Source organism: Hipposideros armiger, unplaced genomic scaffold, assembly GCF_001890085.2.
Source record: "Hipposideros armiger isolate ML-2016 unplaced genomic scaffold, ASM189008v1 scaffold_92, whole genome shotgun sequence".
In the NCBI taxonomy this organism is placed as follows: domain Eukaryota; kingdom Metazoa; phylum Chordata; class Mammalia; order Chiroptera; family Hipposideridae; genus Hipposideros; species Hipposideros armiger.
The window spans coordinates 1,977,617-1,991,940 of NW_017731442.1; the positions used below are offsets into that span (position 1 = coordinate 1,977,617).

Consider the following 14,324-nt stretch of genomic DNA (forward strand, 5'->3'; position numbering starts at 1 on the left):
GGCTGCAGCCTACGCCATCACCGGCGACTCACAGCAGCCCAGCTTCAGGTTGAGCTGTCGTTCAGCATCCTAGCTGTAGAGGGCAGTGTCACTGGCCCCCATGTGGGATCCGAACTGGGGCCCTCTAGCATCCCAAGCCAGCTCTTAACCAACGCGCCACTCGGCTGGCCCTGAAAAGTTTCTTAATTCATTTAAGGATTACTGTTGCTTCTTGGCAGTTTATATTTACATTTGCTACTGCTTGCATGTACTTATTTTCAGAAGAGTGGGTGATTAAATTTTGATGTATGTTCTTCCCAGATTTTCTGTTAACCCACTTGTGTATACATACATGTTTTATAGACATGGTACTACTGTATATGTGGTATCATAACCTTTATTTTTTATTTTTTTTTAGCTGAGCCATCCTGCCACCTTTTGGCAGCTCAGTGGCAGCTCAGCTCGGGCTGGGCATTGGGCCGGGAATTGAACCGGCGACCCTGTTGCTCAGAGCTCGCACTCTTGAGCAAGCTCTTTTTTTTTTTCTTTTTAAAGGTTTTATTGGGGGAGGGAAACAGCACTGGGGAATCAGAGAAGCAGAACAGACAAGTTGCTGTCCTTTTGTTCTTCAGTCTAGTTGTGGAGGATGTCGCTTCACTGGCCCATGTTGGTATTGTGATCATTGCGCTCTTCCTGGGTGAGGCATTTGCTTGCTGGCCACTGGACAGCCGCTCATGGCAGTTCTTGGCAGCTCACACCAGATGCCGGCTGCTCATGCTGGCTGCCAGTCAGTCACGGTAGCTTATGGCAGCCTACTGCAGCCTATGCCATCGCCGGCGACTGACGGCAGCCCAGCTCCAGGTCGAGCTGTTGTTCACCATCTTAGCTACAGAGGGTGCAGTGTCACTGGTCCTCATGTGGGATCCGAACCGGGGCCCTGCTGCTCAGAGGTGGCACCCCAAGCCAACTCTTAACCAATGCGCCACTTGGCCGGCCCCAAGCAAGCTTTTAACCAACTGAGCCACTTGGCCGGCCCTGGTATCATAACCTTTAGAAATTTAATATTATAAAATCACGTTTTTCTTTTCATATCAACAAGTATAGATCTATATTATAATTTTAGTTTTAAATGCTTCGTGTTATTACAATCCTATTGGTGGGATATTTAGCCTTTTTGGGTTTTCTTTGTTATAAACAGAACAATGATGAAAATTTGTGTTCAGGATAGGCTATTAAAAGTGCAATTGCTGTGACAATGAATGCACTTTAAACATTTATAGATGTTGCTAGAATTGTATGTACCAACCACATATCTACCAATAGTTGGATAGTGCCAGGTATTCTATACTCTTAACACTAGGTATTTAAATTGATAGGCAGAAGTTAATATCTTATTTTAAATTTATATTTCTTCTGTTATAGGTTATAACCATTTGTTATAAACTTGCTTCTGTAAATTGCCTTTAAATTTTTTTCATTTCATCTACAGTTGACATACAATATTATATTAGTTTGAGGTGTAAAACATAGTGATCAGACATTTATATAACTTACAAAGTGATCACCCCAGTAAGTCAAGTGACAGCACATACAGTTATGACTATATTCCCTATGCTGTCCTTAACATCCCCATGACTGTTTTGTAACTGCCAATTTGTGCTTAATCTCTTCCCCCTTTCACTCAACCCCCAACTCCCCTCCCATCTGGCAACCACCAGTTTATTCTCTGTATTTGAGTTTGGGTCTGTTTTGATTGTTAGTTTATTTTGTTTTTTAGATACCACATGTAAGTGAAATCATACGGTATTTGTTTTTCTCTCGTCTGACTTACGTTACTTAGCACAATGTCTCTAGGTCCATCTGTGTTGTTGCAAATGCTAAGATTTCATTCTTTTTTATGGCCGAGTAATCTTCCATTGTATGTATGTACCATTTCTTTATCCAATTGTCTGTTTATGGGCACTTAGGTTGCTTCCATATGGCTATTGTATATGAAATGTCCTTCTTTGTCTTTTGTTAGAGCCTTTGTTTTAAAGTATTTTGTCTGATGTAAGTATTGCTACCCCAGCTTTTCTTTTTCATTTCCATTTGCATTAAATATCTTTTTCCATCGCTTTAAGACTTTATGTGTCTTTCTACCTGAAGTGGGTCTCTTGTAGGCAGCATGTGTATGGGTCTTGTTTTCTTCTCCATTCAGCCACCCTATGTCTTTTTTTTTTCTTCACCCTATGTCTTTTGACTGGAGCATTTAATCAATTTACATTTAAAGTAATTATTGATAGGTATGTAGTTATTGCCATTTTATTATTCATATTTTTAATCTTTCTTTCTTAAAGAAGTCCCTTTAACATTTATTGTAATATTGGTTTGTTTGTGATGAACTCTTAGCTTTTTCTTGTCTGGAAACATTATGCCGAGCACTCTATAAGGGCTATATCATTTAAATCTTGCAACCCTATATAAGGAGGCTTCTCCATTTTACAAATATACCAATTGAAAGCTTAGAGTGCTTAACTTTTTTCTCAAGGTCACAGTGGTATTAAGTGAATGATAGGGATTTGAACCCAAGCTTTTCTGACTTCCAAATATTCATGTTTTTCTTACTGTGTAAGGTATGGTTTCTGAAATTTGACCTTCACTCCTATCACCTGTTTCCTTTTTCGTTTGTCAAAAATTACTGCTGATAGTGTAAAGGCACTGTTCTTAGCAAGGGAAAGGATAAAATCTGGCATTCCTGCTTTCGTAGCCCATGTAGATTTTTATGGAGACGTATGCCTACAATTAACTATGTAAAGAAAAGATCAATCTGTAGTCAGAAGATTAGGATAAAAGGAGGACACACAAATTACCAGTATCAGGAATGAGAAAGTGACATTACTATAGGCATTAAAATGATAATAAGGTAATAGTATATATAACTTTGCCAATAAATTGGACAACTTACATGAAATGGACAAATTCTTTGAAAGATACAAAGCTACCAGACTCACTCAAGAAGAAATAAATAATTACCTAGCCCTATACCGATGAACTTGTAGTGAAGAACCCCACAGTGAGTGACTCCAGGTCCAGATGGCTTCACTGGTAAATTCTATGTAACACTCAAGGAAAAAATAATACCCATTCCACACAAATATTTCCATAAAATGGTCCTTGTCTGTGAGACTGGCATTACCCTGATACTCAAACCAGAAAAAGATATTACAAGAAAACCAGAGTAATATCCCTCTGAACATACGTAAAATTTATAAATAAAATTTTAGCAAATCAAATCCAAGAATATATTTAAAGGATAATACATCGTAACCGCAAGTGGGATTTGTCCCAGGAATGCAAGTTTGATTTAACATTTGAAAATAATTAGTGTAGATTACCATTACTATAACAGTTTAAAAAAATGCCGTGTGATCACTTTAATAGATACTTTTAAAAGTTGACAACATTTATTTCTGGTAAGAATTTTTTAGCACACTAGGAATGGAGGAGTAACCTGATAAAGAGCATCTCTGAAGAACTCTACAACCAACACATTAATGGTGAGAGACTGAGTGCTTTCCTCCAAAGATTAGGAATGAGGAAGAAACTTTTTTATCACCATGTCTGTTTCACATCATTGTGGAGGTCCCAGCCAGTGCAGTAACGCAGGAATAAGAAAATACATCCAGATTGGAAAGGAACCTTTATTCATAGTTAGGAAAATTCTAAGACATCTACAAAAAAGCTACTAGAACTAGAAGCTTAGTGAGAATATCGAATACAGTAGTATCAATATACAATATATTCGTATATATGCCTTGGAAGTTGAAATAAAAAATAACAATTTCAAATAGCATTCAAAGAAATGAGACACTTAAGGATAAATTTGACAGAAGTTGCATAGGCCCTTTATACTTAAAAACGAGAAAACATTGCTGAGAGCACTTTGAAAGACCTAAGTAGATGTTGTCATTCATTGTAAGACTGTTGGTAAGATACAGTTTTCCACAAATTGATTTATAGATTAGATGCTATTTCAATAAAAATCACAGCAGCATTTTTTTTGGGTAGCACTTGGCAAGTTGTTTCTAAAATTTATATGGAAAGCAAAGGACTTAAAATAATCTTTTTTTTTTTTAAAGATTTTTATTGGGGAATTAGGGGAGGGGAGCAGTGCTGGTGAATTGGGGGAAGGGGAACAGACAAGTTGCTGTCCTTTTGTTCTTCAGTCTAGTTGTGGAGGACGTTGCTTCACTGGCCCAAGTTGGCACCATCATTGCGCTTTTCCAGGGCGAGGCAGATCAGTCGCCTGCTTCTGGACAGCCGCTCACTGTGGCTGCTGGCCGCTCGTGCTGGCTGCTGGCTACACACGGTAGCCCATGGCAACCCACTGTAACAGGGGCTGCAGCCTACGCCGTTGCCGGGGACTCATGGCAGCCCAGCTCCAGGTTGAGCTGTTGTTCAGCATCTTAGCTGTAGAGAACAGTGTCACTGGCCGTCATATGTGGGATCCGAACCGGGGTCCTCTGGCGTCCTAAGCCAGCTCTTAACCAATGCGGCACTCGGCCGGCCCTAGAATAATCTTTTGATAAATGACGTTGATAAAGAAGAACATAGTTGGTAGACTTACACTCCCTGATTTTAAGACTTACTGTAAAGCTGAAGTAATTGGGATAAAGAAAGACAAAGATCAGTGGAACAGAATAGGGAGTTCAGAAGTTGATACACACACACACACACACACACACACACACACACACACACGCAAAACACCAATTAATTTTTGACATAATTCCGAGATAGTTCAATGAGGAAACAATCATCTTTTCAAAAAGTGGTTCTAGAGCACCATATACCTCATACCATATACAAAAATTAACTCGGTATCTAGGAATTGATGTTATAGATTAAATGTAAGTGCTTGAAGCATAAAATTTCTAGGAGAAAATATAAGGATAAATCTTTTGTGACATTGTGGCTCATAAAGGATTTCTTAAATAGGCAATCAAAAGCATGAATTTTAAATGCAGAAAAGTAATAAAATAGAATTTCTCAAAATTAGAAACTTTTACTCTTCAGAAGACCTGTTAAAATGAAAAGACAAGCCACAGTCCAGGAGAAATACTCACAAAACATACACCCAGCATAGGATGTTTCTTAATAAATAAAGAATTCTTAAAAGTCATGAAGATGAATACTTTAAACTCAGTAACAAAGCAGTCAACATAATTTTAAAAATGGACAGAAAAGTTAAAAGACTCTTCACATTAGATGCATAGATAGCAGATAAGCACATCGAAAGATGCTTAACATCAGTAGTCCTTAGGGAAATTCTTGTTGATACCACTAAGAGATACTGTACACCACTAAGGGGCTAAAATTAAGAAGACTGACCACACCAAATGCTGGTGAAAATATAGAGCAATTGGAACTCTCATAGATGGTAGGAATGTAAAATGGTAAGTCACTTCGGAAAACTGTGATAATTTCTTGAAATGTTAATATATCTGCCATACAACCTAATCATTTCACTTGTATTTACTCAACAGAACGTCTTGTGCATGGTTGTTCATAACAGCTTTATTTGTAATAGCAAGAAAATTGGAAACAACCCAGGTGTCCATCAACAGGTTAATGGATCAAAAAATTTGAGATAGATGCAAACAGTGGAATACTATTCAAGAGTACAACGAAACAAACTATATGCTCCGCAACATGGATCATACTCAGGATAATAATGCTGAATCAAAGCAGCCAGTTCTCCTCCTCCCCCCAAAGTTAACATTTTTATTCCATCATATAAAAAAATTAAATGCAAATGTATAGATCAGTGGTTGTCTGAGCAAGGGTTGGAGTGGAGGTTGGAGGCAGAAGGAAGAGACACAAAGAGGAATCCAATTACAATTACAAGGAATCTTGGAGGTGATGGTTAACTTCACTATCTTAATTGTAAAGATGGTTTCACCGTGGTGTGTTTATGTCAAAACTCATCAAATTGTATATGTGATATTGTATGTCCATAATGCTCAATAAAACTGTGTAAGAAAAAAAAGGAAAAACAAGTTTACTTATAGGACCATTTATTGCAGACTTTAATACTGTAAAAATGGGAGAAAACTTAACTATATAATCTGGGTTAAATTTTTATATGTAATCTTCAAAGTCATTAAAAAGGATGTAGAATATTTAAAGACAAGGAGAAACATCACACCATAGTAATTGGTAGTCATAAAATAGTATGTACCATATTTTCCCAATTTTATCGGATATATTTGTACATATATACATTTTTAAAGGAAATACTGCCAAGTTTTTACATGATTATCTCTGGGTGTCGAGGTTTTAGATGACATTTAAAATTAGTGTTCTAAATCATCTGTAATGAATATATGTTTTAGTTAATAAAGGTAGTTTGGTTTAGATATGGATATTTACCATATTTACCATATTAATAGATTAGAGGAGAGAAATTATATTAGCAAATGCTGTAAAGTTGATGCAGATTCAACATCCATTTTTTTAAAAAAGTGTTTTTATTGTAAAATAAAATATACTTAAACATAAGATTTACCATCTTAACTATTTTTAAGTACACAGTTCAGTGATATTAAATGCATCAACATAGTTTGCAACAGCCACCATCACCATCTGTCTATCACTTTCTTCATCTTATAAAGCTGAAACTGTACCCATTAAACAATAGCTTCCCATTTCCCCCCAGCCCCTGGCAATCACCATTCTACTTTCTGTCTTTATGATTTTGACTCTTCTAAGTACTTCATATAAGTGGAGCTATACAGTATTTATCTTTTGGTGACTGGCTTATTTCGCTTAATGGTTTGGTGACTGGCTTATTTTGCTTAATATAACCTCAAGGTTTATCTGTGTTGCAGCATATTGCAGATTTTTCTTCCTTTTAAAGGCTGAATAGTACTCCATTGTATGTATATTCCCCATTTTGCTTATCCATTTGTCTGTTGATGAACACTTGGGTTGCTTCCTTGTTTTAACTATTGTGAATAATGCTGCTATGAACATGCGTATGCAGATATCTCTTTGAGATCCTGCTTTCAGCTCTTTTGGGTATATACCCGGAGGTGGAAATTCTGGATCATACGGTAATTCTATTTTTAATTTTTTAAGGAACTGCCATACTATTTTCCACAGCAGCTGTATGTACCATTTTACATTTCTAGCAATAGTACACAAGGGTTCTAACTTTTCCACATTCTCACCAACTCTTGTTATTTTGTTTTCGTGATAGTAGCCATCCTAATGGGTGTGAGGTAGTATCTCATTGTGGTTTTGATTTGTATTCCCCTAATGATTAGTGAGGTTGAGCATCTTTTCATGTGCTTTTTTGGCCATTGGTGTATATGTTTGGAGAAATGTCTGTTCAAGTTGGGAACGAGAAAGGTGCTATGCAGTAAATCTGACAAGCTCAGGGGGACCACATGGCGGGCCTCACAAGCTCAGTGACTGAAAGTAATCACACAGGATCATAGATTCCTAACTGCGCACGTCATAGCCGGTAGTCTTGGCCCTGGCCTATTGCTTCTTTAGCAAAGGTCAATCTTTAAGTGATCTCTGTCCATTGTTCTTATCTCTCTAAGATCACATATCTTTGAAATGTCAGAGTAATTTTCTTTTCCTAACCCTCGATGGCACAACTGCCAGCACCAGAACATAAACCACTGGAGCAGAAGATCACAGAGCCCGTCATTGTTATCTTGTTGCCCACATACCATTTCTGTGTACTGTAAATGTTAGTTATCAACTTTCCTGTACCCACCAATGTAAGAAGTATGTGTTTCTCCACTGTGCCTCTTATCCAATCCTAGAGATCCCCCCCCCCCCCCCCCCCCCCCCCCGCTTTCTCCTATCTCCTAAATCTACCACCAGTGGTTTTTGTACATCTTCCTTACGTTGTCTCCTTTGATTTTGATGTATAAAATAAGCTGCCAAACTGTCATTTCTGGAGCATTTGAGATCTTACTCCCCGGCATATGTTGTTAATTTGGCTCAAATAAACTCATAAAAATTCTGTACAGGTTTGAACGTTTATTACGTCAACGAAGTCCTTTGAAATGGGTGGTTTTTCTTTTGTTGAGTTTTAAGAGTTGTCTTATGTATATAGATATTAACCCCTTATCAGATGTTCTTGGAAATGTTTTCTCCCATTCTGTGGGTTGTTTAGTCTGCTGTTAGTGTCTTTCGATGCACAAAATTTAAAAACTTTCATGAATGGATTCTTTTTGTTGTTTTTGTTACCTGTGCCTTGGGTGTCATATCCAAGAAACTACTGCCAAATCCATGGTTATGAAGCTTTTGTCCTATGTTTTCTTCTAAGAGTTTTATTGTTTAAGGCCTTACATTGAGGTCCTTGATCCATTTTGAGGTTTTTTTAAAATATATGTGGTGTTAGATAAGGGTCCAACTTAATTCTTTTGCCTGTGGATATCCAGATTTTCCAGCACTATTTGTTGAAAAGACTGTCCTTTCCCCATTGAATGGCCTTGGAACCCTTGTCAAAAATCATTAGATCATATGTGCAAGGGCTTATTTCTAGGCTCTCTATTTTGTTCCATTGGTCTATGTCTGCCTTTATGCCAGTACCATACTGTTTTGATTACTGTAGGCTTTGTAGTAAGTTTTGAAATTAGCAAGTGTGAGTCCTTCATGTTTGTTATTTTTTAAGATTGTTTTGCTATTCAGGGTCCCTTGGGATTCCATTATGAATTTTAGAATGGGTTTTTCTATTTCTGTAAAAAACATTGGGATTTTGATAGGCATTGCATTGAATCTGTAGATTGCTTTGAGTAGTATTGACATTTTAATAAGTCTCCTAATCCATGAGCATGGGATATGTTTCCATTTATGTATGTTGTCTTTAATTTTTTTTCAGCAGTGTCTTACAGTTTTAACGTACAAGTCTTTCACTTTTTTGGTTAATTCCTAAGGTACGTGGCTTCATTATGTTGAATTAGTTTCCTTCTAGTCTTAATTTGTTGAATGTTTTTATCATGAAAGGTAGTTGAATTTTGTCAAATGCTTTTTTTTGCATCAGTTGAGATGATCATGTGGTTTTGATCTTCATTCTGTTAGTGTGTATTACATTAATCGATTTTTTTTGTACGTTGAATCATCCTTGAATTCAAATAAATCTCACTTCATTATGGTGTATAATCCTTTTAATATGCTGCTGAATTCTGTTGGCTAGTATTTTGTTGAGGATTTTGCATCAGTGTTCATAAGGGATATTGGCCTGTAGTTTTCTTTTTTTTAGTGTCTTAGTCTGGTTTTGGTATCAGAGTAATGCTGGCCTCATACAATGAGTTGGGAAAAGTTTGAGAAGGATTGATATTAGTCCTTTTAATGTTTGGTAGAATTCAACAGGGAAGCCATCAGGTTCAGGGGTTTTCTTTGTTGGGAGATTTTTGATTACTGATTCCATCTCTTTCCAGTTTTAGGTCTATTCAGATTCGCTGTTTCTGATTTAGTCTTGGTAGGTTTTGTGTTTCCAAGAATGTATCCGTTTCATCTAGGTTATCCAATTTGTTGGTGTACAGTTCTTTATAGTACTCTCATATAACCCTTTTTATTTCTATAGAATTGGCAGTAATGCCTCCGCTTTCATTTCTGATTTTATTTATTTTTAATTATTTTTTTCAGTTATAGTTGACATTCAGTATTATTTTATATTAGTTTCAGGTGTACAGCATAGTAGTTAGATCATATCTGATTTTAGTAATTTGAATCTTCTTTCCTTTTTTCTAAATCCATCTAGATAAAGATATGTCAATATTGTTATCTTTTTGAAGAAGCGGCTTTTCGTTTTATTATTTCCTTTCTATTCGGTTTATCTCTTGTTTTTTTAAAGATTTTGGGGAATTGGGAGAGGGGAACAGTGTTGGGGAATCGGGGAAGGGGAACAGACAAGTTGCTGTCCTTTTGTTCTTCAGACAAGTTTTGGAGGATGTTGCTTCATTGGCCCATGTTGGTATTGTGATCATTGCATTCTTCCCGGATGAGGCAGATAGGTCACCAGCCATTGGACGGCGGCTCAGGGCAGCTCATGCCAGCTCCTGGCCACTCACAGTAGCTTACGGCACCCACTGCAGCCCCATTGCAGCCTACGCCGTCGCCTCACAAGCAGCCCAGCTCCAGGTTGAGTTGTTGTTCACCATCTTAGCTGTAGAGGGCGCATGTGAGATCTGAACCAGGGCCCTGCTGCCCAGAGCTGTCGCTCCCAAGCCAGCTCTTAACCAATACGCCACTTAGGCCAGCCCTATCTCTGTATTTTTTTTTTTCTTTCTAGCTTTGGGTTTAGTTTAAGTTTTTTTCTATTTCCTTGAATTGTCCAGTTAGATTGTTGGTTTGAGAGCTTTCATTGGTTTGAGAGCTTTCATGTTTTTTAATGTAAGCACTTATAGTTATAATAGTGCTTTTGCTATATCCATAGGTTTTAGTATGTTGTTTTCATTTTCATTTGTTTCTAGGTATCTTCTAATTTCCCTTGTGATTTCTTCTTTGATCCACTGATTTTTCTAAAGTTTAATCTCCACAGTTTTATGAATTTTCCAGTTTTCCTTTTGTTGATTTCTAGTCAGAGAAAATAATTTATATATCCATGTTTTTAAATCTATTGAGACTTGATTTGTGGTGTCCTGGAAAATGTCCCATGTGAACTTGAGAAGAATGTGTTCTTTGGGTACAGTGTTCTGTATATGCCTGTTATCTCTAGTTGATTTATTGTGTTGCTTAGGTCCTCTATTTTCTTACTTACCTTCTGTCTGGTTCTTCTATCCATTATTGTGAGTGGGGTATTGATGTCTTCTACTGTTGTAGAATTGTGTATTTCTACTTCAGTTCTATCAGTTTTTGCTTCATATATTTTGGTGGTCTATCATTAGGTGTGTAAATGTTTGTAATTATTATTACTACTGGATATATTGAAACTTCTATTAATATATAATGCCCTTTTTTGTCTCTTGCAGCCTTTTTGATTTAATGTTTATTTTGTCTGATATTAGTAAAGCCATCCCTACTCTTTTTTGATTATTATTTACGTGGAATATCTTTTTCCATCCTTTCGCTTTCAACCTGTTTATGTCCTTGGATCTCAAGTGAGTCTCTTACAGACAGGACATAATTGGATCATAGAATGGTTATCTCTCAAGGCTAATAGAGAAAACCTTTCCTGATTGTGCTAAACTTAATAGCATCTCCAGTTAACTTCGTATTCCTTACTCTGCTGTATTTTTCTATGAGACACTTAGTATTTGATATTATATGTTTATTAGTTTGTTTTCTACTACTGGATTATAAACTCTGTGAGGGCAAGAATTTTGTTGTATTCATGGCTGTATTCACTCTAGTGCCTAAAACAGTATCTAATTTATAATAGTTATTCAACAAATATTTGGTTAATAGACGAATAAATTAAGATGCATGAGGGCAACTACAGGTTTTTTTGGGGGGTTATCTGATTGTTTCAATGAGCTACTGTTTTTTTATGAGGGAGCATATTTTGTATTGACAATGCCTCGGTGAACTTTTGTTGCCAAACGAAGCTAAAATCTTACTTACCCTTCTTTTTGTTAAGCTATATGTGAAACAGAGCCTGAACAGCCTGTTCGGCATTACCCATTATGGGTGAAAGTAGAAGGTGAAGTAGATCCAGAGCCAGTTTATATCCCAACGCCTTCTATCATTGAGCCTACAAAACCATTGTTGTTGCCTCAACCAGAAGTTTCATCTACTGTGAAGGGCAAACTGTTCACTGGAATTAAACCTACACGGGCATATACTCCCAAACCCAATCCTGTGGTAAGTCTGTAGTTTCATCTTTTATTGCAAGTTCCAAAAATCATTTGTAAAGATGATGGTTTTCATCCAGATTTTTGGTTTACATTCTGTGAATCATTTTGCTTTCAGGTAGAATGCCCGTAAGCCATCTCCTTTGTGATTTAATCAGTTTTATTGCTGACACTTAAAAAATATCATAAAAATAGAGGCAAATAGTAGTAATTCTTTTTTTTTTTAAGATTTTACTGGGGAATTGAGGGAGGGGAACAGTGTTGGGGAATTGGGGAAGGGGACCAGCCAAGTTGTTGTTCTTCAGTCTTCGTTGTGGAGGGTGCCAGTCGCCATCTGGCTTCCCGTCGGCAGCTCGTGGTCTCTAAGCTCAAGGTGCTGTGTTCAATCTTAGTTGCAGGTGGGCGTAGCCACCATTCCATGCAGGAGTCAAACCAGCAGCTTGGTTGTTAAGAGTGCACGCTGTATCCACTGAACCATCCGGGCAGCAGCTCAGCTCAAGGTGCCAAGTTCAGTCTTAGTTGTGGGTGGGCGTAGCCTACCATCGAACAGGCAATCTTGTTGTCACATCAGCTGAGCCATCCTGCCACCTTTTGGCAGTTCAGTGACAGCTCAGCTTGGGCGTCACTGGCCCATGTGGGAATCAAACCGATGGCCCTGTTGCTCAGAGCTCGCGCTCTTAAGCCAACTCTTAACCAACTGAGCCACTCGGTCAGCCCAGTAATTCTCAAATATAGCCAAACTTCTTTTCAGGAAGATCATATAAAGATGGGCATTTAAAAAACAAAACATGACTTGCAAAACTCTGTTAGATACTCTTATTCTTGTATTGTAGTATATTGAATAATTGAGATGTAGTACATATTAGAAAATCATTAAGACAAGGCTTTAAAAATAATTGTCATCTTCTTAAAGCAAATTTCTTTATGTACTGGGAGTGCCAAAAAAATGTATACAAGTGGACACTTTGGTCCGCGTTGCTCAATCAGTAGTTTGCTGTAATCAAAAGTGTCTGGACACGGATGGTAACCACTTTGAGCACCTCTTGTAATTGCAGAAGTCAAACGTGACTTGTATTCATCTTTTGTTATCAGTATATATTAAGTATTATGATTTTAATAACAGTTTTCCTTTCTTAAAATGTGTATACATTTTTTGGCACCCTCTGTATAATAATAACAGTAAAGTTCAAGCTTTAAAATAACAATTGATATGACTATGTGAAGACTGATAGGTAAAAGAGCTGATAAGCATTTCTGATTATTAAATCCATTTCAACCTTCCCAGTCAATTAAATTGAAGATTCACAATGCTATTCAGTGTCATCTCTGTACCAGTGCTGTATCCAAAACTTTTACCATTCTGTTTTGAAATAAGTACATATAGAAAATAAGAGTAAATATTTAGAAACTTTTACAGTAAGTTAATAGTAATTTTATATCTGTTAAATCTAATACTGAAAAACTTGGGCTTGTATTTTACATGTCTTTTGTTTTTCTAGTAATTTATTTTGTATTCTTCTAATAATTGCTTTTGTATTTTACAAAAGTATTAGTCTGTGTTAGACTAGTAATTAAGAAATGTATCCTTTACCACAGATCATTTGAGAAGCACTGCTCTGGTGGGATCTGAAATTTCTTGATAGAGAACCTGATCCTTTCTGACTTCCCCAAGATTCAGGACATATGAACTGTATTTGTACTATTTAACTCTTAAGTTTGGAATTAAAAATTTCAAGTGATGTAATAGAAAGAAAACTTAAACATCCTTTTCCTTTTGGAGTACAGAAGACTTTTCCCCCCAATGTATGGAATGTTTTGTTGTGTGAAACTTACAGATTCGGGAAGAGGACAAGGATCCAGTCTACTTGTACTTTGAAAGTATGATGACTTGTGCCCGAGTTCGAGTGTATGAACGAAAAAAAGAACAGAGACAGCCATCACCATCCCCATCCCCATCATTTCAGCAGCAGGGCTCATGTCATTCTAGTCCTGAGAACTGTAGTACAAAGGTGAATAACTTATTGCATAATTTCTCTTTTTAATTTGCAGTTCCCTGTTGCTGGTATTAGAATTTGCATTATTAGAATAGTTCAGAGTAATTCTTGTGGGGCAGAGAAGGCTTACTTGATGTGTATATCAATTTATCTGTTTGACTGTGTACCAATTTTTTGTTTGTTAGGAGAGTGGCAGTTTAAGGGGTATCTGGGTTAGGGAATGGGTATTATGGGGGTGTAGAGGTCGGAGGGCCATCGGGTTGTGGGGGTGGCAGGATTAGGGGGTGTAGGAGTTAGGGAAGCGTCAGGGTTAAGGGTGGGCATCAGGGATAAGAGGACTTCAGTGTTATAGGGGCATCGGAATTGGGATCGCTTGGCAGCCACTCACCGGGACAGTGCTCTCGGGTCACCCTGCCTCAATGTCCAGTCCCCTACGCCTCTGCATACCAGTTCTAGAGACCTGTCCCTTAAGGTTTTATTAAACGGATTGTTCTTTCTAATGCTAGAGTAATTTTTAAAGGTTTAAAGCGTTCTGGTTTTAATGAAATCATTTAAT

The 14,324-nt window shown here is 37.2% G+C and overlaps 1 protein-coding gene across 1 annotated transcript in view; it reads left to right on the plus strand.

Annotated features, from left to right (window-relative positions):
- MGA (MAX dimerization protein MGA) overlaps positions 1-14,324 on the plus strand; it is an 80,961-nt gene that overhangs the window by 37,628 nt on the left and 29,009 nt on the right. Inside the window, exons 10-11 of the mRNA XM_019644861.1 lie at positions 11,561-11,784; positions 13,610-13,783. Of these exons, the coding sequence (XP_019500406.1) occupies positions 11,561-11,784; positions 13,610-13,783 (398 nt within the window). The remainder of the gene's footprint in view (positions 1-11,560; positions 11,785-13,609; positions 13,784-14,324) is intronic.